This window comes from Theobroma umbraticum, unplaced genomic scaffold (assembly GCF_002168275.2).
Source record: "Theobroma umbraticum cultivar Fairchild unplaced genomic scaffold, ASM216827v3 scaffold_44.0, whole genome shotgun sequence".
NCBI classification, from domain to species: domain Eukaryota; kingdom Viridiplantae; phylum Streptophyta; class Magnoliopsida; order Malvales; family Malvaceae; genus Theobroma; species Theobroma umbraticum.
Window position 1 is genome coordinate 6,884,124 of NW_018397255.1, and position 25,134 is coordinate 6,909,257.

Sequence of the window (25,134 nt, forward strand, 5' to 3'; positions counted from 1 at the left end):
AGTTGGAGTCTAGAGCCAATTTTTTTGCATTGCAGGGTAGTGATAGATGATGTTAAGGATATAGTTTTGAGTTGTAGGTCTTGTTCTTTCTCCCGTCCGGAGAGCTCTAATGGTTTGGCCTAAGCATGAGCTCATCTGCGTGTGATTAAGATGGAATTAGAGAGTGGAGGCTTACTCTATCTGATGAGGACCTCCCGTCTTCTGTTATGATTTAATGGTTTAAATGAATTTGCCTTTTATCCACAAAAAAAAAAAGAAAAAAAGGGCAATTGATCTTTAGTCCAATGGTAAAATTGCATGTATCATTGATTCAAAAGGTTAGCCCCACCCGGTTGCCATAATAATGTCAGCTTTGAGCTTTTCTTTTTGGGTAAATTTATGCTCGGCTTGAAAATAAAATCCAGCTGTTATGAACTCAATTTGACTCGTGAGTCACTTGAATTTGAGTGTAAAATTACATCAACATTGGTCGATTTCTTACTCAAGCAGCTCGAGTTAGAGATAATCTTGATCGTGAATAAGCCGGGTTAAGTAGCTTTAAGTAACCATGTTTTTATGGGTTAAGCTGTCGGAATGAAATCAATTGACTGGAAATGCTACCGCGTGCTCATGGAGTGAGATGAAATAATGGCGGATGATGGAACAAGAAAATGGATCAGTCTAGAAAATTATGCCACATAAAATGTTTCCCAGACTTTTAACAGTCAATGAGTAACCTGTAAGGTGTGTTTACCCTTAAGAGTGTACTGCGATTTCCTTCTCTTCCTCTTTCCCCCTTCTGTAACCTACAAAAATGGAGTGACCAAATATAGTACTGTCTCAACCAAAAACAAGTTTTCTGCATCCGAGCATTAGGCAACTGAGTTTTTTGTTATTGGTTGATACACTAAAAAGCAAAACTCAAATCCCTTTCTCTCAATTTTTTTTAAAAAAAGGAGCAAGTCTTTCGTTCCAGGGAGGCAAGACATAACAAAGCTCCCCAGCCGAGCAAGAGTACTAGAAAGCAGCAAACGATAGGCATATATTTATGTTAAGATGCAATGGATATCGACCTACATTCCATTCAGCGTTCAGCAATCAGGAATATATTAACCCAACAGACATCAGATTACCTTCAAGGGCCAACTAGGCTAACATCATTCCACACACAATGTTGCCTGACGCACAGCTCATTGCAAAAATGCAAACCCCAAAAGGCATGATCTATCAAATTGAATTATAACTGCCATTCATTAAGTCTAGTAAAATCCAATTTTCTCAACATTTACTATTTGGCAGCAAAAAAGAATATAATAGTGAATTTATATGCATCATATACCAACAAATCATGTTGTATGAGCACCATGCGTTCTTGAAGCCCATATACCAAACACAAGAAACCAGAAGACAAACAAGATAGCCCAGTAGCGTGCAGGTCCATACTTAATCCTTGTCAGCACAATCTGCAAGTTCCAGCCAAAACATTATCTAAAACTGAAATAAGAAGAAAAAATAAAAATAAAAAGATAAAGACTACGAGTGTGATAATCTCAAGCAAATGAACCAGAAGATGAACAGAAACTCAGAATTTAACTGCAATATTGAACCAGCCACACAACAGCCTGAAGAGAATAAATTTCCTTAGATATACAAAAGTGCAATGTCTTCCTGTACTTGTTACTTTGATTCTCTATACTACTATTTCAGATCAACCTCAGAATTTAAGGTAAAGATTATGACACAAATAGTGCATGCCTTACATGAATGCCATGCCTATTGTGAAGATAGAGCAAAAGTATAAAAAAATTTTATTAAGATAGCTGCTATTTCAAGCAGCAAGTAGCCTCCTCAATTGGCTTACACTAGCCTCAAAAGGACTGCAAAAGATGCTAAATTGCAGATTTGAAACTACATAAACAACAAAGAGAGATAAACAGCAAGCAATACACAGCCAATAACATTAAACTTTCAACCTCAGGTTTGACCAGAAGTATAGGGACGCTATTGCAAAATTAAAATGAGAAACTTATCCAGATTTTAAATATACAATATAAACCAAGAGAGAATGCAATCCTTAATTGTTTTCTAAATGCAATGGCCTTCTATATGAGTACCAACATAATTTTAAAAAACAGTCACATGAAGCACAGTAAACAAATACTTGCCAGGATGGCAAAAGCAAAAGACTAGCTGAAAGTCTTGATCTATTAGTTTGTCAAGGACAGAAACAAAAAGAATCAATCAAGTATCAAAATCTTACATACAAATATATTTATGTTTAGTCAAATCAAATGCAAAGGAGTTTAGCAAATAAACAACTAAAGAAATAGTATCAAGTTACTCACAAAGCGAAAGAAGACCACAACCGTTAAGGCACAAATACCTCCCAAGAGAATATGAAGACCACTCCTAGCCGTTTTCTACAAAAAACAGAAAGATAAATTAAATAAAGCACATAATAATCCCGATGCCTAAATGCATACTTGTAATTAAAAAAACAATGTTTTAACTATGTTGATAAAATTTTCATTGACAAGAATATGTGGGGCCGAGGAATCTAATGGTGCTGCACAAATGCAATTAATAAAATATATATAAATATAGGGGGAAGAGTATTATCATTCCATTCAATCAATATGTATATAAAAGGAAAAGTAAAATAGAATTGTTCTCTGCATTCATGATTTTGGTTATCAAGAAAGCAACAGGTCCTAGACAGTTAGATTAATCCCAAAAAATGCTGTTTCTGAACTTAAGATACTTTACGAGGGATTGAAAATAAATGTGCACTTCTACCCTGGGCATAACCAACAGTCAAATCATTCCTAAGACCACTAAAAGTCCTCAAAGTATTCATGCCAAAAACCTCACCTCGATTCATATAGTTTTACTTGAAGAAAAGGAGATGAAGAACCCACTAATAACACAGTTTATGTTTTCACAAGTTCAGCTATTACCGACAAAAGATGCCAGTATGGCTCAAAATGTGACATCTGAATAGATTTGGATACCAAAATTTGCCCACAACCACTCAATTGCCAATTCTAGGTACCAGTGTGGGCCTGGATTGACACGTGTAAAAAGAAAGAATATGCATTAATGTGTCCCTGCCCTATCAACGAAATCTATATCCTCATATCATCCATAAAATACCCAACCTGAATCCTGTATCTACATCAACAATTCACAGCCTTCCCTAAGAACCTCACTGTTAAAAGTCTTTGGAAGCTAGTTTACATTCGATCTGTATATTAATATAGGCCTTTCCATCCATATACCATAGTCCAAAAGAAAATACCACATTAATGACAACTCTAAACCATCATCAAAAACTATTTATTAAGGAGACATACAAGCAGATTTAATCTAGCATTTGATATAAAGGAATATCATAATGCACACAACATTTCTAATTACCCTTTAAAAGGACATAATAATAGAGTTTAGTAATGTGTATCAACCCCATCACTTTAATACGATAGATAATTTCTTCTCTAGAACAAGAGACAATACAACAATTATAACAGAAGCAACATATAACAGTAAACAGTGTGACAGCAAGCATCAGTTGATAGCGATACCATGATTTGAATAGAGAAAGTAGATAAAAAATGAGTAACATACTTCCAACCCAGTATTGAAAATGATTGCTTGTGTATCAGACAGAAATAATTCCTCTCTTACAGACCTCAAGTAATTATACAATCATCACTTCTCATGCTGGTTTATAATTGGAAAAATATTAAATTTCTGAAATATTTCATGCTCTAAGAATACAGTTAAAGGTTTGGCAATTCCAGCAAGCTGATACTTTTAAATATTGGATTTCTTTATAAACATTGGAATAACAAGAAGCAAGAGTTCCCTAGCTTGCCTGAGAAGTTATATGAGCATTTATTACAATATACCTTTCCAACACGAGGAGCAATGAGCCATGCAAGTGTAACAGTAAGTAGACCTGTCGCAAGCAGAATTCCAGTACCTTCCACAGCCCATTTGGTTGCAGGATTTTCAGTGGGAGCAACTTCTTCAGTGAAAGTATTCAGGGGTTGTTCAGAAACAACCTGTGAGACTGCAGCAGAACTGTTGTTATTGTTATTATTACCATGTGGACTAAACCACAATGAAATCTCACTTAGCCGTTGCCTCAGTATAGCAGCAACAGCATCAGGGTCTACACCTGAACTTGTATGAACTTGGGCAGGATTGGGATCTCCACTAGCAGTCCTTTCTCTCAATGCTTCATAATCCTTCAAAGAAACCACAACTTTCTTAAAGTCAGACGTCCTGATATTTTTTGCAGGATTTCCGCAGATTTCGCAAACAGTAGATCCATGACTAACAAACCACTTGAGAGCACAAGCATAATGCACTAGAGCGAGATCATTTTTGCAAGAACAACCAAGTTCAATTAATGCGTCATGATGATGACATGAGCCTATTTCTAAATCAGTACTACAGATGAAAACCTCTCCCTCAGGGCTAATGAACTCAACAAACCCAGATTCTCTTCCAACACTCTCAGCATGGGAAAAATCACTTTCAACATCTTTTGGAATTCCATTGCTATTAGGCTTAGCTTCTGCATTGCTTTTAACCGCTTCTGGTAAGGGAGGAGTGATGCCCAAAAATCCTAATGCCGCATCCCCCCTTTTGTCAGATTCAACACACTGGCACACACGACAAGTAGCCAAACCTGCCTCCTTGTCTATACTGCATTGCGAGTAAGTCCCAGAATCATCACTGTCAGCATTTGGGCAACTATCATTGCTAACACCTCCATTGACTGCTTGTGGCAAATATTCCTTACCCATCACGAATCAAATAGCATTAAATATAATCTCTTCAATTACAGCAGCATATTACTTTTGCATCATCTTAATCTTCCATGAGGCCAATCTCTCCATTGTGAGTTGCTAAGCAACCGAAAAAAAGCAACACTACCTCCATACAAAACAGACAGTTCACAACCACTTGCACTCCATCGAAGAACGGTGCTTTGTTGTTTTAGCATAATCCAGGGCCTTAATGCAAGATAGAAACAAGGAAAAAGTACTCGAGCAGGACAGCAGATAAAATTATCTGACAATCTTTTTCATGATAGGTTCCTGGTTCACAATAGTACAAATTCACACCTTATGTAACCAATAATAAAACATGTAAATGCAAGAAAACAATAGAATTTTTAAAAGTTTATCCTTAGAAATGAATAGGAAAAGCCATAACTACAATGGGTATTAAATCCATTATCTTCTTCAGCTGATAAAGTAATGGATTAAAAATAATCAACAATAATAACAATCATAAATGATCAAATAGAATCAATTTAAAACACAAGATTTCCACAATTAGTCAAACACTCAAATCTTACTGTTAAAAAAAAGTACCTTACTCACACTTGGAGCAATTAGGCCAATTGAGATACAAGAAATGATAAGAAAAATTAAAGACCTAGGAAAGATACTTTAATAATTGAAAATGCCCAACGTCCAAATTCAATCAAACCCAAAGCAGCAATTTAATTAAATAATAAGCACGCATGAGAAAGAAAAAAAAATCAAACAAAAGAATCATAAATTTAACACGCAATTGAGAGCCCATGAACAAATTTATTTCACAAATATTTATTAAAAAAAAAGCAAATAGTAAAACCCATGAAAGACCAAGAAATCCTAGATCATGGAAAAGGTGAGGAAGCAAGAGGAAAAATAAACCGAACCTATAGTAATTGAGGTGGATCAGGGAAAAGCTTCAGTAGAAAATGAGTGAGGAGTGAGGCGGAGGGATTTCTGTTGGAGAATAGGATGTGACGAAGGGAATGTGGGGCTGCTCGCCTCTACCGCTATGACGCTCTCTTACTTTCTTTTATGGGCTTTGCATTGCTTTGTCTTTTGGGTTTTGGACTGTCTTTCCCTTATACTCTCCTTTCCCGTATAGACTGTTACTCTCTTCCAACATTTTATTTTTGTTTTTATGTGCCATCAATAAATAAAATATTACAATTTATTTAATAAATAAAATTTTTAATTTAAAAATATTTATTTTAAAAATTTTACTTTTTGATATTTAATTTTTACATAAATATAAAAATGAGAATTATATATTAATCTTATAATATTTGTAAAAAAATTTTTAAAAAAAGTGTTATAAAAAAATAAAAAGATTTATTGAGGTGACGAAGAAAAATATTAACGCAGTTCTTGAAATATTGAGTGTTGTAACAAATAAAAAATAATAAGTGAATAATTAAAGAGTAAAAAATTATTAAAAAAGAGAAATTAAAGAAAAGCTTTGGATGAAAATCTTATAGTGCTAGAAAAGTGAAGATTCTTCATATGAATTATGAAGGTTTTATATATAATATTAAAAATGATGGTTATTTAATAATAAACTTTAATACATATAATGAATAATGTTATTAAAAAAAATTTTAATATTAAGTGACTATTATTGAATTTTAATGTTGAGTGACTGTTAGAGAAACTCATTAAGTGATTATTGAAGTAATAAATTTTATAAATATTAATAATATAATAAGAATTGTTTTTGAGTAGAAGGTAAAGGGAAAAAATATATGAAAAAGGTTATATTAAAATAAATTAAAAGAAAAAGGTATATATAAACAAGTATGGAATAATAAATATTCAATAAGATGAGAATTTTAGAATTTAGTTAAGTATAGGTTTAAAATTATTATTTTTTATATCTTAAAAAATAAGAGAGAGAGAGAAAGTGAGTTGTGGACAAAGTCTAATCCGAAGTCTTGACCCAAGTCTATTGGGTTTAAGTTCAACTTCAAAACATTGAGACATCCAAGACAAAAAAGGGAATTTCTTTTTTCATTTTTGTTTTATTGTGTTGTTAATTTAAATTAAGGATATTGAATTAGTTTGTTAAGTAAATAAAATTAATATATAAAAAATAAAAAAATAAATTATTTTTTTGATCATTTAATTTTAAAAAATAATATTTTGATCACTAATATTAATAAATATAATTTAATTATTAAAAGATAATAAATCTCTTATCCTATATTGATCAATTGACATATCTACATCATGTACTTTGTCATGAGATCATGTTCATGTAATAATTATTTTTTATTTTTAATTACTATATAAACATGGTCATGTGATTGAGCAACTAACATAGATGAGACTAAAATAATAATATTGACCAAAATGTTATAATTAAGTAATCAAAAAAGAAGTTTTCTAAAATCAAGTGATAAAAAAAGATAATTTATTTTATAAAAAAGGATTGTTTGACCCTTTTAAAGAGATAATAGTCCATAAAAAATAAAATAGTTATTTGATTAATTAAACAATATTTTATTGGAAAAACAATAATAAATTAAAAAATCATATCAATAATAATATGATTAATGTGAATAATATTGATGTTAATTGCTAATAGATATTGTTAAAATGATGTAAAACCTTATATTTGTTCTGTACTATGTTACTAATATAATATACTTATACATAGTTGTTTAAATAAAGTATGATAAAAATTATGATATTTTTTCTATTAATAATTAAATAAAATTTTTTAATGAAATAATTTTATTTTTAATATTATATATTTCTTGAATGCTAATTTTATCTTACCATTACATTGATAACATAAAAATTAAGACATATTTTGATATTATGAATATAAATATACATTAAGTTATATAAAAATTATATAACTTAAAAATTAAAAAGATTAATACTGGAAGTCACTAGGTTTGTAAAAATGTTATGGGCTAAAATTCTGAAAATAATGTTTAAGTAAGTATATAAATTATGGATTTACATTTTCAATTTAAAAAATATACTTAATAAGTGGTGGAATATACTTAATGCGAGATCCATGATAATAATATTTAAAATTTATCAATAATATAAAAAGAAAATAAAAATTATTTTTTATAAAATTGATTAAGTTACATTAAAAAGGAAATAAAAGTTGATATTTTATTAAATAAATAAATGAATTACAAATTCTCATTTGGACCCTTTAAATACCTAATCGGAATTTCAAAAATTTTGATAATTTTAATTTTTATTTTAGTATTTTCCTTGCACGTAAAATCTTTTGGGGATTTGAATATTTTTTTGCTCCTATAATGCGCGCGTGACGTCACAAAATATAAAGAATAAATAAATTTGAACTCGAAAAACGGTCATCTTTCGTCTGATCCGAATTCCAGAAGCAGTTTTACTCTCTTACCTCCGTCTTCAGACTTCAAAGCTCAGATCCCAAACATGGTAAAAGAAGCTGAATCAGAACCTCAAAGGCCTCCTCTTCTCAGTTTCAGTCTGTTTTTCAGGCATGGATGGTCCTTCTTCAACGAATTTAACGGCCAGGCTTGCGTGAGTGTTTATTTTTATTTTTAATTTTGTGCTTATCTCTTTACTTTCCGAATATAACTGATTTGAATCTTTTATCATAAATTGCGTATCTGTGACAACCCCGATTACGTCGCTTGCATTTATTTATTTATTTATTTATTTTTTCATTCCGCTATGAGGGTTTCTCATGAGTCTTAAAGTTACATTTGAATTTCGGGAAGAGAATAAAATTAGGGTTTTCTTGGGTTTTTGTTGGATATTAGTATGTCTTTGGTCTTTCGTTTGGTGATATATCTAATATGGGTATGGGTATTAGTACATCAAAGATGGATAGTTCACCATTGCTGAGGCTTTGTCGGGAGAGAAAGGAATTGATTCGAGCTGCGGCTGATTGCCGCTATCAGCTAGCCGCAGCCCACATTGTGTACCTTCAATCTCTCTTAGATGTAGGCAATGCACTTAACCACTTTGTGGAGGAAGAAATGCTGGTTTTAAGTGATTGCTCTATTGAGTCCTCGGAGGAGAATAACTCTGACGCTGAGCTGATCTCCTTGACTGAAAGTGCTCATGATCACTCTGAGGCGTCAGGTTGCTCTCCCTCTATGTCATCTTCAGCAGCGTTCCCTGCCGTTCATGAGCAGTCAGGAAAGTTGGATGTGTTTTCTTCCCGCTTTCGATATGGTCACGGGGAATCTTTTGGCACACCTTCTCGTGTTTCACCTAGTGATGTTAGGTATGATCAGTCTAACAATCAAGTTCATCCACTGCCAGGTGATGCTAGTTTTTCTGATTATGGTTGTAACGTGATTGCTGCTGCTGCAATTGAGGCTTTTATGAATAATAATGTTTGCTACCCTCAAGATGAAAATTGGGTGGCTTCTGGTTCTCCAGTACTCGAATCTCCTCAAAGCTTCCCTCAGTTTGAAAATGAGGTAGAGCAAGATGATCCTTACCATGAAAGGACAAAGAGTGTCACTCCTGCTCCTTCTACTTCTCCTACAAATAACATTGTTGATTGGTATTACTTAAACCCATTTAAGATAATTGATGATATAAATTACTATTCTCAGAATTATTATTTTAGTGAATTTAATAGTGATCAGGACTTTAGAGAAGCGAGAGAGAGAGAGGGAATTCCGGATTTGGAAGATGAAACTGTGCCAAATTCGGTGGACATATCCAGAGGCGAGGAATCAGCAGACACTATAAGGGAAAGTTCAGTCACTGGCACTTCACAAGCTTCAATATCTCAAGAAAAAGAAAAGAGTGATCCAATCACCATTCAAGAAGATGTAAGCTATAGACTAGATACCTTGGCAGTAAATATTACTGAAGACGAGAATATAACTAAGGGTGGGCTGTGTATTCAGGGTGAAGATACTGTCACCCAGGATGGTGAATCTTTAGAATCTTCAAGCTTGACGACATTAGATGACTGTGTCTCAAAGAATATCACTGAAATAGTAAAGGAAATTGGAGATATATTCGAGACTGTTGTTAATTATGGGAAGGAAGTTGCAGTATTTTTTGAGGCAGGCAAACTCCCTTACCAGCCTATGGGTGCCAAACTTAAGGGTAGGGTTCTGTTATGTTGTCTTCATATTCAAACTGTTAAATATTTTAGGCTAAGTTGTTCTCCTTCTTATTGCTCTGCCTGAGTATTTTTCGAATTGAAGGTAAGGCAAGAGTTCTGTTAAAGTTCACTCTTTGCATCTCTGCTGACTTTCTGTTGCTGATTGTTGTATGCTTCATTTCCTGCAAATCCTTTCCCCTACTCCAGGTGCCCCAGTGGAGAGTAGGGGTCATTCAGTTGCTCATTTCTTTCATTGATCCTAAGATGCTTTAATATGTCCTAGGCTGTGCCTTTTTTCCCTCTGATCTTCGGCCATCATGCTGACAAAGCACATAATAGAAGTTTGCAAAGCAGGCAGATTTTGAGTACCCTCTAACTGAGGCAGATCAACCTTTGTATTTTATCATAAATTAGCTGAACATCTCAGGTTTTGTGTGCAGAAGTAAAAGGTAAGAACTTATATGGCTTAAAAGAAGATTAATATCAAAGAAATTTCAGTTTGCCTTTTAATTTATTAAGGTAATATCTTTCAACAAAAAAAAAATTATTAAGGTAACATATTTCTCTTTGGTCATTGATTTACAGGATTTTCATTTTTTAGTTCCGAAAGGAATTTATGAAGTACGATTTACTTAACTAAATCTCAGTAACTAAGAAGGATTTCTGCATGTGGATTGCTGTGGGTGAATCTAATGCTAGATGCGTCGTAATATTATTTTTATGGAAATTGTTTGTTTTTATAATGTAGCATTAACTTCAGCAGTTCTGCGTTTTAATATTCCTAAGAACTTTCATGATAGTGGGATATAAAAAGATCTGTGAAATGGTTTATCAGGATTTTGGAATGTAATTGTCACAGGTTTCCTATTTTGGGACCTAATGTATTTTCTACTTTTATTGTAAATAACTGCAACAGAGTTTGCAGCTTTTATTTTATTCTGTTGCTTAAATTCATGGTATAGTTGCTTCATAAGAAATAAATGATAGCATGATTTTTAATTTCTTGCCCTGAAATTTATTTATACTTTATGAGAAACTGAAAACCTTAAGTCTCAATTCTTGTGGCTACGTTACTCAATTTCTTGGTCCTTTGGCCATCGATAATTTACTCTACATTTGCTTGTGCTTTTGAAGCTTGACTGAATCAGATTTCTTGCTAGCTGGTCCCTAGCCCAAGGAATATATACCTTTCAAATCACTGGCTTTGGATGTTGGTTGACCCAAACATTAGACCTGACATCTAAAAAACTTTATAGCTATGAGATACTAGTATTAGGTTTCGAAAAGGTTTTAAAGTGTGTAATGGACATTTTAAATATTAAATATACTTATTGTTTCATGAATGAGGAAAATGCCACCATTTTGTGGTTAAATCCTTGACTGCTGTTGAGGGCATTGTACTCTGTCAACCTAGGATCGTGAACCTTTCAAAAAGAACGTAGAATATATTCACTTATCATAACAGAACCTGGAACTAAAACTCAAATATTGTATTAGCTGATAACAATTAAAAATGCCAAAGTGTGATTTCTAAATCAGATTTCAAATACTTTCCTTGTGGCAGAGATGTTATCAGTACAATGTAGAAGGCTTCTGTGTATGATGAACCAGATAATAAGTTATTTTAGACATATGATTAGCTTTTATACTGTCTTTGCTTGAATGTTTGTGAAAGCTGTCTATATTCAAATAACATTTATTCAAGTAACTCAGGCTTGGCCTAGTAGCTGTCACCTCTCACTAAGAGGGTTGAGGTCTAAGTTTTGATTCCTATCTCCTGCTTAGACTTCTTCAAATGTACCAAAACAAAAAGATAAAAGTATTCGAATGACATGGTTATGCGGGTAGACCACATAGATGGGTATGAATTATGTTGTTTTAGTTGTTTTTCTTTTGTTTTTTTTTGTAGAAAATGAAGCCTCTTTTTTTTTTGGTGAAAAAGTAAATCAAATGAAGTTTTGCTATTACTTTTTCCTATTTTAAAGGAAAATAATATCTGTCCATTAAATTTGCTATCTCCAGAAGTTGCCTCAAGGATCTTTGGTTTTACTCCATTGCAATTGAACCAATTGGCTCCTAGAACAATGATGATGGACAAAGCTATAAATGGTGATGTTGAGGATATAAGCAGAAAGTTTGGTGACCTCTCCTCTACTTTGGAGCAGCTGTTTGCATGGGAGAAGAAACTGTATGCTGAAGTTCTGGTAAGCAATCATTTAGACTATAGCTATCTGCATGTTAAAAGAAAATAAGGGGAGGGGGGGTGGTGTGAGACCACAACATAATTAGCCTGTAAATGCATGTACTCTTTGAACATACATTGTGCTGAATTATGCTTTGACACTTAAAAATTAGGAAGTTGGCTTCTAATTTTAAATGGTTGATACAATTAGCAGTGTAACCAGCATGATAGTCACCGATGACATCTCTTCTGGATGTTGCAAATTCATTTAGATCTACCTACTTACATAGCACGAGATTGATCATGTCAATCATTGCTAAAGTTTCACTTTTTCAGTTGTGAAATCTGTCACCTAAGCTCAATATGATACATATATCATGTTATATTTTCCTTCAAATTGTGTCATGGTCACCGTTATTAAAAAGTGGTTGGGGGAGCACTGACATGTAAAATTTGCCCAGAGGTGCATTTAGTTGAAAATGGTTAATTACATCAGAAAACTCTGTTTCTATCCTGGGAAGAGGTCTTAATTATTTGAAATTGGCTCTTGTTTTTTTCACTTGTTGATTTGTTATTTTCTTTGGTTTCCATGTTATTACCATTTATCTTATTTTGCCATTTAAAGTTTTCCCCACTATCAGTTGGATGCTAAGTTCAACTGTAGTGCACTGAGTTTCTGCTTTTATTCTTGGTGTTCTTCAAGGTCTTTCTTCTTGAAAAGGTAGATGCATATGCTTTTTGCCATAGCTAGTACAGTTATTAGAATAAAAAGAACAAAGTGGTTTCACAATGATAACATGACTCCATTAAGCTTCATGTCTGATGATATTCTAGTTTTGTGAGGGATAAAATTGATAGTGATGCTGGTAGATAATGTTTCCCATGTTTATTTTAGGGACTTTTGATTGGAATCCAACATCATTGAGTACCAGAGAGCTGGAAGAATTGTAGGAAGTAGGCAAATAATTGAACAAAGAGGAAAACAATCGTAAAATAGTGTGAAATTTAAAGAAATCATCTGTGATTTCCATTACTCCTGTTATGGTGAGGTTCCTATTTTTACCCCTGTACTCCTTTTTTGTTCTTCTCTCTTTTGAGGAGAGGGTGTTATGAATATTTTTGAATTTCTGGGTTCCTGAATATCATCTTGGCATATTCATGGCTTTGGTAGGAATAAAGATATAGGTTGGCAAGTGTTACCAAGTTTGATCTTTGGAAGCTTCTCAAATAATGTAAGATCATAATGAAACATTCACCAAATGCATATTATTGCGCAATCACATTTTTTCTTTTTGGTGTTTTCATCTCTCGTTTCCTTTTCTTTTTGGGTGGCAAGCATTGGTGTAACCACTGTTTATGTATTTCATGGACATTGAGATTCTAAGTTGAAAGTGTATAAATGGAATGGAGAAGTATAATAATGCTCTAAGCAGTATATTATTTATAAATTCCAAGGAACTGACAATTATTTTGATAATATTAAATGCATCTTGTGTACTGACACAGATGCTTTGTTTGACTTGTTTGGAATAATGTTATGCATGAAACTATCTTGTCCTTTCATTTCCTGATGCTCCTCTTTGCTGTTGACTCTGTGCAATGTCAGGGGGAAGAAAAGCTCCGCGTTATATATGACAAGAAATACAATCAGCAAAAGCTTCTTGATGATAAAGGTGCTGAGTACAGTAAGATTGACGACATTCATGTTTCACTTAGACGGTTGCTTTCAAAAATTAATGTTGCTGTCACAGCAGTTGATGTGATCTCAAGACGAATACACAGGTTAAGAGATGAGGATTTGCTTGCCCAACTGAAAGAATTGATTGAAGGGTATGAGATAGTCAATCACTTTACCTTTCTCTTTCCCTCGTATCCTGTATTTTTGCCATATTTATTATTTTTTTAGAAAGGTTATTTATTTTATTAATGAATAAGTGTGAACTATTTCTTAATGCATTCAATTTGTTTTCTTTCTTTTGCTTGAAGATTAGTACAATGCCTTGAATACTTCTGTGTTGATGTGCTTCATCCTGCTTGATATGTTGATGTGGAGAATTTAATGAATTAGAATATAATTGAGAAAGTGTTGTATAATGCATTCATGACTTGCTTATTTGAAATATTTTAAGAGGAACTTCACTCTATATTTCATTTTTCTCAATAACACATTCTGAAGGATGGTGTGAACCCTAGTGGTATATATGCTTATAGTTTATTGATTTTTTCTCTCTTAAGAAGTGGAGAGGGGTAACAGTTGGTTGGTTAGATACTCTTATTAACAATCAATTTTAATTAATGGTTTCTTTTTTTTTTTTGGCCAATAAGTAATAGTGTATTCCCAATCAATGTTCATGAGTTTACACTTTAAAGATAAGCATTGTAGCCAATGACACAATTTTAATTTACTCTTGTAAATTGATGTGTGGTTTGTGCCAAAATATCAATTGCTATATTTTAAGGTAGAAAATGTATCCGTCATGAAACATTTTGGGGGTACACTTGCAGATGTTGATGAGATTGATTTTCACTCCTAGAGGACCTGTATGCCAAAGGACTGAAAGAAGTGTAACATTTGTTTTTCTCTAAAGAAGGAACTGAGAAAATTTTTAAGGAAGGAACATAGGTAGAATTGTGTTCAACTAACTGAACATGGCATGAAAGAGGGCCTGGCAGTAATTACTAAAAACTGCACCTTAGCAATAGGGTTTTATATTCAAATTCCTCATAATTCCTTGCCAGCTTGTAGTATTAAAGTGGCTCGCCTTGACTCCAAAAAGAAGGTTATAAGTTCATAACTCTAGCTTTGCTGTCGCCTTGTGCATTTTTTGTCCTTTTTTTTTCCCGTTATCCATTCTAATGTGCCATAATAATATTCCATTTTTTTCAGGTTGTTGAGAATGTGGGACTTCATGGTGAAATGCCATCGAAAGCAGTTCCGAACTATCATAGGGACAAAAGCATATGTTCATATGGCAAATGCTGACAGTCGAAAAAGTTCAAACATGAAGGCCACTCAGAGACTGGAAAAGGAGATGTTAAACTGGGGTTCAAGCTTTAGAGATTATGCTAGTACTCAGAAAGCATTTGTGAAATTCTTAAATGAGTGGCTTTTGAGGTGCATCTTCCAAGAACCAGAAGCAACTCCTGATGGAAAACTGACCTTTTCTCTTAGTAGCATTGGAGCTCCACCCGTTTTCATCATCTGTAGTGATTGGTACAATGCAATTGAGGAAGTTTCAGACAGTGGAGTATACGAAGCCATTCATAGTTTTGCCTCAAGCTTGCACCAGTTATGGGAGAAGCAAAATGAAGAACAACATGAAAGACAGAAAGCTATGCATCTTTCAAAGGATTTTGAGAAACTGCTTAGAATTATTCATGAAGAGAGTGGTTTGCAGTGGCATCAAGATGCATTGCTAAACCATTTGTCTGCTTCAGAGTTCCCTGCAGAGAGTGTGGCACAGGCCGGTGGACTGGATGTTGACTTGGTCTCCATGAATAAGAGATTGGAAGAACAAAAAGCTAGGCATGAAGAAGTTGTTAGACAGCTGAATGATGCTGCTTCAAGCTGCTTACAGGATGGCCTGGTTCCCATTTTTGAGGCTTTGGAGAAATTTTGTTGGGAAAACTTGAAAGCTTACAAGCAAATCAGATTTCTGAACAGACAATAAAGCAGGAAGGAAACAGTCTAATGAATGTCAAGTTGTCCATATGAGAAAGAACCTTTTACCCAGTAATAAAACTACAATCAATCCTTCATTGGTACAATGATGAAACAAGTACAAAATTCAAAATTTTATAGTTTTTATCCAAAATTTGGACCAAAAAAAAATCCAACGTGAAACAGGTTTTTTTTTTAATCCCATAAAAAAGTGTTTTTTAAATCAATTTTTTATCTAAAAATCAATTTTTTAATTCCATAAAAAAGTGTTTTTTTTTAAAAAAAATCAATTTTAATGTGTTACTTGTGTAACATTTAACTTTGATTAAACAAATTAACTGTTATTTCAACATAAAGATCTTTAATTGTTGATTTTTAATATAATATTTTAAAAAATTCTTGAATTATTTAAGAAAATTTTAAATTTTAAAATTTTTTATTGTTTTTAATTAAATTTTGTATTTTTATTTATTTTTTTTATGTTGAATAGTGTTAACATGACATGTTAATTTATTGTTATAAAAAATTATATTAATAAATTAAAAAAATTTAAAGAATTAATTTTAAATCATAATTATAAGTTTTATAATGAAAGGAAAAAATGAAAACAATTATACATTAATTAAAAATAAAAAATAAAATAAACAAAACATAAAACCGAACGAAATAAAATAGACAATTCCCGTCAAAATGAAAATATATTTTATGAATGATTAAGGAATAAAGTTTCTTCATTAAAAAAAAAGAATAAAGTAAGAATATAAGAAAATATCATTAAGTATGAATTACTACATATTAGGAAATTTTAAATATGTTTTGATGTGTGGTTCAGTAAGTGTTAGAATGTGAAAAGGAAAGGAAGATATTAAGTTAAAAAAATTGTTCAATTTACTTGAACATATTTATATATAATATCTTAAAATTCGATAAAATATTATAAAAAGTTTATTTTAATTTTATTTTTTTTCAATAGATCGAATTAATCGAAATAGTTCAAATTTCAATTAATTCAATTAGGTAATCGATTCAATTTTTACATAAAATAAATTTGATTTTTTCGATTTTCACCAACCGTTGCGCACCTAAATGTAACATATGCATGAATTCAATTAAAATATTCTGAGAATGGAGGCAGACGATTTACAAGAAGAATCTACATTATGGGAAAGGGTGGAGAAGGCAAGTGAAAAATAAAATTGGTTAAAAGAACGAAATCAGAAATAATTTGTTCAATTTAATAATTAAATATAATGAGACTATTTAGAAATAATTCATCCTAAATTTATTTGTAATGCAACTAATGTAATTAAAAAATATTATAATTTTAAACTTTTTTAAAGTGTAAGTAAAGTAAAAAGATAATAAAAAAATTATATATAAAAAAATATCCTATAATATATACAAAGATGTAAATAAAATAAAAGATTTTAAATTAATCCTCCTTTGCTCCCTTCATGTTGGAGCATGAAGATTGAAAATGCTCAACTTGCCCAACAAAGTTTGAACTTGCTCTCGACTAAGCGTCGTAGTGAATATGTCTGCTAGTTGATAATGAGATAAAATCGGTCGAGTTAATAAAATTTTGAGTAAAATACTCACTTTTTTAAATTTTAGTTATAATTTCACGCAGGTACATTAATTTTCAAAATGAATTTTCTATCTCAAAAATATAAATATGATTAATAAAAAATATGAAAAGACTAAAATGCCATTTCTTATTTCTCTCATTTTTTTTCCTCTCAAACAATGTGACCGGTTGACAACCAACTGATTACCCCACGACAGGTGCTCCCTTAATTTTTTTTTCTCCCTTGAATTTTTTGTACAAAAATATATAATAATAATTTTTAAAATTAAAAAAAAAAATTTATTCTTTCAATATTATCATGTCATCAAACTAACAGAAGTACTAATAGTTAATTAACAACGTGACTTATGTGTCAAGCAAAAGATTTTTTTTTTTGAGACGAAATGTCTGTTTCGAAAATTAATGAATCCGTCTGAAATTTCAATTAAAAGTTAGGCAGGACTAGGTATTTTACTTTAAAATTTTTGAGATATCCAAAAAGGAGAAAAATGCCTTGTATAAGTACATTTTTGAGATATCGAAGAATTTGTACAGCGACATCAAAGTGTGGTTGTCTTGCTTGTGTATAAATTGACTCAAGAAATGTATTGCGTAACTAATATCTAGACACATGATCATGACATAAAGTAATCTGCTAATGAGATGCCTATATTGTTCGAAATCATCATAAAATTGTCTTAAATTAAGATCAAGTTTATGGTGTTGATACATGCGTGAGGAAGTTGGTTTGCAAATTGTGAAACCACACTTTATTAAAATATCAAGAACATATTTGCATTGACTTAATGTGATGCCAGTTGAAGGACGTGTTATCTCAATTCTCAGAATATATTTGAGTTCACTAAGATCTTTAATGAGAAAATTGATATCCAAATATGGTTATAGTTAAAAAATTTTAACAGTTACGAAAAGCATAACGAAGTCTACTTTTTAAGACATCAAACACGATGATCCCCTAATGGCTAAGGAATCGTTCATGTAGACTTCCCTTTCAAGATTGTTATGCAAAAAGGAGTTATTGACATCTAATTGATGGAATTGCCAATTACATACTGAAGCAACAACAAGAAGGCACCACACTATAACAATTTGGCCACTAGAGTGCGTCTCGCATACGCAGCCTTCAAGCGTGTGGATCTTTCGGTTGAACCTTTTGTTGTGTGGCTCATGTGTTTGGGGTCTTGATATGTGCAATATTCCAGTGCAAGGCTGTCTAAGGCGTGCCCGTTGTGTGCGTGGCCTCCTAAAGTACGGGTTGAGTGTGCTTGACCCATTGGTGCTAGGTTTTCTTGCATGTGGGCTTGGTGCGCCGAGTTGACGTGCCAAACTTGCCGATTCGTGTTGTGCTATAGGGCCCGTCGGTGTGTGCCTTGCAATTGCGACTCAATTTTCCAAGTATGTGGGGTGTTTGAAAACCCCCAATCGATGATGGCCTAATGCTGGTTGTTGATGTGCCTCCAAGTGATGTCGCCTTAAGGTTGATTTGAGCCTTGACACATAAGTGTGCTTTTGGTTTGATCCCTCCATCGACTTCGACTGGTTACGAATTCACGAACTTTGATATTCTCCTGTACTTGATTCAAGCAACGCCTTCATTGTCTCATGGTTTTTTTCCAACACAAATCTATTTTAGGGTCTCCATCAGCTTCGTAAGTTCATTTAAAACAGCTCCTCGTTGGCTGTCTTAAGAACACTTCTAGCTCTGGATGCGTTTATTATAGTAATGCAATGGATCGTTTCAATTCATACACTCAAGGTGTAATTCCTTGAGTAAATTACTCCTTTAAATCAAGCCATATTTTGATTGCAGGATTTGCATGGGCAACACTTGTTTGTAACTCCTTAAAAGTGAGTTGATGAGCCATGATTTTACCACCGCGTTCCATTAGATCCAAGATTAAAAATCTCCGAAATTGTCATCTAGTTTTGCTATCGATCCATCCATACACCCTTGGATCTAAGATTAGAAATCTCCCAAATTGACATTGGATTTTGCTATCAATCCATCCATGAACCCCTCAATCCAAGATCAGAAATCTCTAAAATTGACATCGGATTTTGCTATCAATCCATCCCTGAACCTTGCCTTGTTCTTGGATTAAAGAGTAGTTAAGAAATTACACATCCAAATGAAATCATTATCTCCAATTCACACAAAGATCATGTAACAAAGATCAAGCTTGGATGATCAGATAGATGTAAGTAAAATGGGGTTTTGGTATCAATTACGATATTTTGCATATTTACAACTGACACTAACCTTCTTGAACAGTAAATGGCTATTCTTAAATATATATCACGTATGACAGACATACAAATTGAAATTTAATCCATCTTTTTTTAAAAACATTGAATCATGCCATTTGGAATGTATATCAAGCCTTACCTTAGTTGCTCACCCAACAGCAAATTTGAAACTATGACTAATGTAGACTTACTAAATCCGAATTAGAACCACATATACTTTACCTCAATTGCTCCTTGAAGCATAAACTCATTTATATCTTAAATATATACGAATAACCAACTCGTCAGAATATATTGCATGCATAGTAAGACGTATCAAATTATACGAAGCACAATATAAGAGTGGTCATCCTAGAAAAATATCAGAATCATCATCCAATGGTCAACCAACAGTATAACAAATGACGTGCGGTGCCAAAGCAGCCGACAAATCACGTGAGACGTCGAAGCAACAGACGAAGAACAAATCACGTACGGTGCCGAAGCAACCGACAGAGAACAAATCATAAGGAAAAGACATCACTCTACCACAACCAAATCATTGTCATGGCTGGAAAGAAAAGAACCAGGTTAGGAAGTTGCTTTAATACTATGAAAAGTAAAATATCTCAAAAAAGTGGAATCGGGAAAACCTTGTTCAGTTTAACAATGAAACATAAAAAGACTATTTATAAAAATAGCCCATTCTAAACCTACATGTGACACAAGTAAATAAAAAAGTACTGTAATTCTAAATTTTTTTGGAGTACAAGTAAAGTAAAAAGAACTTAAGGAAAGATTAAATAAAGAAAGAAAAATATCCTATAATACATACAAAGATGCAAATAAAATAAAAAATGTTAAATTAATTCTCCTTTAGTAAGGAAATAGGGAAATAAGAAACAACCAAAGACCAATAACCTTCAGCTTTTATAATTACATGCTTACACATTGAAGGATTGACTGAAACAGGGAAAATGACAGACCCATGTCCCAATCAATAATGCAGCGAAAAATGAAGAATATTTCAGTTGTGCAAAAAAAAGAAAAATGTGAGTCGATATTGTCCGTAGAGTTCTTTTTCTTTTTTGATAAATTGTCCATAGAGTTTTTAAATACATTTAAAGTATTCATTATGCTGTACTGGTATTAGTTGATTCTACATCAACCATCACTTAAAGAAATGTTTACGAGTTAGTATGAGCTATCACCTTCATTTTCATAACTTCTGGAACAAGCACATCAAAATCACTAACAGTCCATTCTGCAGTCTCCCCTGTGCGGCTCACATATATTTCTGTACCAACATTGAGTGACGACCAGATGCGCCTTGAAGGTTTTGTTCCTGGATCCTGAGAAACATAGCAGCAATATAGCATTTTTCATCACCCCATAGAAAACATCAAAGAACAGTAATGATATCCAAGGGCACTGACCAGTAAACATATTATCAATGAAAGCTGAAGCCAAAAATTGTATATTCCTGAGAGTTGACTAGGTGAACTACTCAAATTAAAATCTAGAGTAGTAGTTATTGTTCTTTGTAATTGCATTTGCACTACAATTTCTGTTCACCTTAAAACAAACTTAATAGTTGAAGAGTTCATATTGAAATTTCAAGAATATTCACATGCTAGCATGTTATAGCAGGATGTCAATAACACGTTTCTTAGCTAATTTGTGGAGGTTAGAATCGACCACTCTAAAATCACATTCTAAAGGATGTCTATCCATGTTTTGAGAGCCTTGGCCTTGTGACTGCAAGCAGGCTCTGCACTAGTGTAATATATGTCTTCCACTTCCTACCGTAGGATGGTATTTTCCACTCCAGCCTTTCTTTTGAAGATTAGGGTCTTTGACTGGGCCCACACCAGCATGAGCCTTGTGGAGCCTGTTAACTGGATAAGCCAACATTGAGGGTTTACTATAGAAAGCAAGGCAATGCAAATCTTTGAACTGTTTGTTTTTGAAAAGAAAGAGACAATCCCTTTGCTCTCTGGAAAAACTAAATAAATGCAAGATCAATTGAGTTATAGTCTAAGTACCCATTCATGAGTAACTTCTACAAATTAAATTGGGCTTAAAATTTTTCAAGAATTTGAATCAATTTGCACAATTTAGATAGATCTGACATGGAGAAAGTGAGTCTATCTTTATAGTTTGTTCCCATCCAAAGGTAAACCTCAATATGCTTGAAAGAATTCTAAGACAGAAATTCCATGTCCCAAAGTGGGAGCCCACCAACAAAGACAGAGGGAAACAAGGCATTCGACCATTTTTTGAACTGATTTCATGAAAATGCTCTGCTAAAACAACAAGAATACCTGGTAGAAGTATAAACGGCTTGAGAGAGCACCCACATCAAGCTCCCAAGTTCTTGAGTCCCCAATCCATCCATCTCCTTGCTTTTCAGGATAGCCATGTACAGCCCATTCAGGATGTGGAAGAATTTGCACCAACTCCTGTGATTGTGGATTGCTATATGGATCACAAATATCATATGGTTTCTCCAGATATTTGGCATTTCCTGGGCTGCAATATAGATGATATGCAGAATATGGAAACCGATCTGTTTCATTTCTATATATCATCTCGCCGGTAGGGCTGATATGGTAAGGTGGGCAGAAAACCAAGTTATCTGCATGGCACCAGCTTGTAGTCGCTGGATTAATTATCATCTCACTGTATCTAGTCACATCTGTCAGAATGTCACCATCACATGGTTCTCCATTGTTTTTCCAACAGCTTCCTATGTCAAGCAGATAAAATTGACTGTTGGGTCCTCCTCCAAGTTTGATATCAAGTGTCAGCCTTACCACAAAATTTGGAGATTCTGGCAACTGAGAGATCAAAGGCAACTAAAACAGATCATGTCTCTGAAACTAAGACTTTCAACAGATACATTGACAGGAAAAAGGAGAGACAGCCCCTTCAGCAGAAAGTGAAGCAATTAGGATAAATGAAAACACATGCTTTTTTGTCTCTAGGAAGGTTAAAGATGAAAGGCAAATATCTGCCTATGACCTCTATGAGATGTACATAAATTTACAAGAATAAGCAAATTCAGCCTTCTATTTTCAATTCTAAGCACGAACAGTATCAACTAAGCAGCAAGCATGTTCAAAGAAAACTCACATACAAGTGTCTATTATTCAAAGTATATGCAGCCAACAAACCTTTTTCATAATGCCGCGTCCATTATAGTGATAACCACCATTAAATCCATCTGTTGCATCTGAACGTAAATATAACATAAGCCAGGGATATTTAGTTGATGTTGTCAACCTGTGAGAAAAAATCCAACTCCCTGTGCTTGTATTCTTCTTCCATGAGACTGAAAAAAAGGAGTTGTTTCCCACACCTTCACTCAAGTTGGCATCAAGGTCATATGTTCCATAAAATTCTCCAGTTAAATAAACCTTCTGGTCGTCAAAGGAATCCAATATTGAGTACTTATGGTAAACAAGTGGCTGATTCATACATCCCTCACCAAAACAGGGAAAGTTTCTGTCTGTTACTATTTTACTTACTTTTTCCCCATTCTCAGGGCAAAGAGTAGTATTTTTGTCAAAGTTTCCATTTTTAACCATAATCATCCAAAATTGCCAGGGATTTGGGGATTCCCGTACCTCACATAAAGATCCAAGATACAGTTCTTTCTCCTTTGCAAACAGGTCAGGGTCAGTGTAAGACTCAAAGCCCATTATAGGAAACTTATCACCAGCTCTTAAGCTGTTGTCAGAGTCATTCACTTGGTGAAGTACTCTGCACTGACTTCCATCATCAACAAGGCCGTCACCCAGATGACCTGATGATCACAACAGAAGGCCAGTAAGATGGTCAACGTTTGAAAAGGATATGTAATTCTATCTTTTACAGTTTTATGCCAAACAGATAAAAAATTTTGAGTTTGAGTGAGACATGTGGATATAGGACCTTAACATACTCTTCATTTGCTTGTGTAATTAACGAGATGACAATGAACCTGGATGCAGTGGCATTGTCAAAGATAAATATACAGCCTTTTAAATCAGGATTCCCAAAGATTCTTCAAATCCTATCGCTAACTTTAAGATCAATCACAAATAGATTGTGGACAGAATTAGAATAATGACTCATGATTGGACAAGCTTTATGATTGTGTGTCAGAACTGATTTGTATCAAAGAACTCAATTTGCTCACAAGGTTATAAAGAATGAAAGAATCAACAGAAAAAGGGGAAAGCAGAGTAGTTTGGATAAACGATTAAGAAACCTAGACGTGCCTACAACAAAATTTCCTGTAAACTCTCAAAGATCAGATAAGCACCATTTATGGACTTTAAACCTACAAAAATAAAAAATTCCAATGCAAGACATCGAATCATAACAGTTATTTGCATGCACAGCATCATAAAAGCAGTACATTGCCATTTTTTCAACCTATAATACAAAACCATCTTGCTTATGATCAAGCAAGCAATATTCATCAGAAGGAATTCAGGTATGCACTATATTTAAATCATGGATAGTCAAATTGGCTTTTATTTCTTTAACACTCTGGGTGAATTGGCAAGTTGATTTGCCACTATAATACACGCGCATAGTTGATGAGGTAGCTTTATACCACTTAACAGGTGCCTATAGGCACTTTAAGGTTAACTCGATTTCTATTTTCGGAAATGCTTTTTCATTCAATGCATTAGTCTCACCAAATTTTCAAGAAGTGGTATCACCTTAACAAGCGCGACAAATTTCAACATACAATATACAAGGTAGCAAGCTTAAGTGCCAAAAGAATTAAGAAACAGATTCACAAAGAAACAACCACTTTTAGGCTCATTTGGATCAAATCAATAAAGAGAGTGAGAAAGTACCAGTGTTGGAAGAACAGTCAAGATCAGCGCAGTCAGCCCAGCGGGGGCTACCCATGTTAGGAACTTCAAAGCCCACTTCGTTGCAGAAATTCCAAGCTTCCAAAGCAACTCTGACATTTGGGTTTTTCATTCCAGGGTCCCCTATGGCAGAAACATAGTTGGTAGTAGACTCACCATGCATCAATAATTGAGCACAATTCAAACCAAACAATTGTTGCAAAAGACTGAGAACGAGAAACCAACGGGAGAAACCCATGTCCATATTGCCGCTAGACTGTGAATTGTCGAGGTTCATGCTCACTGAGGAAGAAAAAAGAAGGCGCATAAGCGTCGGCTGGACGTTCCATCTTTGAGAGTGGTGGCGGTGTATACGGGAATTGGCATTTTCAGATGGCTCGTGATGGAATAGGTCCCAGAGAGGGAGCGGAGTTTGCTTTGCTTTCAAGATAATTTTTAAGGCTTCCCCTTTCTTGCTCTTTTAGTTAGCCGATTTAGCCGTTGACACGTTGTCTTTTACGGCAAGGACAAGGTCGTTTTTATTTTCATTAAAAAGGTAATTTGTCGGGATTTCAATAAGTTTTGTCAATTATGATCCACTACACAGTGATGTAATCTATTCAAAGTCAAATCCCATGACAACTTTTCTTTGATAGTTTTACGTGAAAAACTTACAGTATATCTATTTATATATCTATTAAAAAAAAAATCTTTAATTTTATCTAAAAATTAT

General features: G+C 33.5%; 3 protein-coding genes across 5 annotated transcripts; 1 reads left to right on the top strand and 2 right to left on the bottom strand.

Annotated features, from left to right (window-relative positions):
• Positions 1-1,172: 1,172 nt before the first annotated feature.
• LOC110408887 (uncharacterized) lies at positions 1,173-5,862 on the bottom strand. The gene is made up of 4 exons (XM_021418018.2): positions 5,699-5,862; positions 3,888-5,087; positions 2,325-2,399; positions 1,173-1,442 (listed from the first exon to the last, which is right to left on the bottom strand). Exons 2-4 carry the CDS (start codon positions 4,791-4,793, stop codon positions 1,326-1,328), a joined length of 1,098 nt encoding a protein of 365 aa, XP_021273693.1. The 5' UTR covers positions 4,794-5,087; positions 5,699-5,862; the 3' UTR covers positions 1,173-1,325.
• A 2,489-nt stretch (positions 5,863-8,351) lies between these two features.
• Positions 8,352-15,819, top strand: LOC110410061 (protein ALTERED PHOSPHATE STARVATION RESPONSE 1-like). 3 transcript variants are annotated; one of them, XM_021419637.1, is made up of 5 exons: positions 8,352-9,610; positions 9,689-9,893; positions 11,914-12,095; positions 13,680-13,903; positions 14,961-15,819. In XM_021419637.1, exons 1-5 carry the CDS (start codon positions 8,618-8,620, stop codon positions 15,742-15,744), a joined length of 2,388 nt encoding a protein of 795 aa, XP_021275312.1. In that variant the 5' UTR covers positions 8,352-8,617; the 3' UTR covers positions 15,745-15,819. The 3 variants fall into 3 exon arrangements, with proteins under 3 accessions (XP_021275312.1, XP_089638540.1, XP_021275311.1); XM_089782414.1 differs by having other exon boundaries at positions 8,352-9,336; positions 9,415-9,893; XM_021419636.1 differs by having other exon boundaries at positions 8,352-9,893.
• Positions 15,820-20,449: 4,630 nt separating this feature from the next.
• Positions 20,450-24,862, bottom strand: LOC110408884 (uncharacterized). The gene is given in 5 exon segments (XM_021418013.2): positions 20,450-20,774; positions 20,777-20,900; positions 21,873-22,388; positions 22,725-23,356; positions 24,405-24,862. Coding segments are annotated over 5 exon segments (1,629 nt in total). The 5' UTR covers positions 24,730-24,862; the 3' UTR covers positions 20,450-20,742.
• Positions 24,863-25,134: the final 272 nt, after the last annotated feature.

Excerpts from the sequence above, each read along its gene's own strand:
- LOC110408887 (XM_021418018.2), bottom strand. The coding sequence starts at position 4,793 with ATGGGTAAGGAATATTTGCCACAAGCAGTCAATGGAGGTGTTAGCAAT. Across the intron at positions 2,400-3,887 it reads TTGCTCCTCGTGTTGGAAAG|AAAACGGCTAGGAGTGGTCT; the intron begins GTATATTGTAAT and ends TGTTTTTTGTAG. Across the intron at positions 1,443-2,324 it reads TTGTGGTCTTCTTTCGCTTT|ATTGTGCTGACAAGGATTAA; the intron begins GTGAGTAACTTG and ends TGGAACTTGCAG.
- LOC110410061 (XM_021419636.1), top strand. The coding sequence starts at position 8,618 with ATGGGTATGGGTATTAGTACATCAAAGATGGATAGTTCACCATTGCTG. Across the intron at positions 9,894-11,913 it reads TATGGGTGCCAAACTTAAGG|AAGTTGCCTCAAGGATCTTT; the intron begins GTAGGGTTCTGT and ends TGCTATCTCCAG. Across the intron at positions 13,904-14,960 it reads CTGAAAGAATTGATTGAAGG|GTTGTTGAGAATGTGGGACT; the intron begins GTATGAGATAGT and ends CATTTTTTTCAG.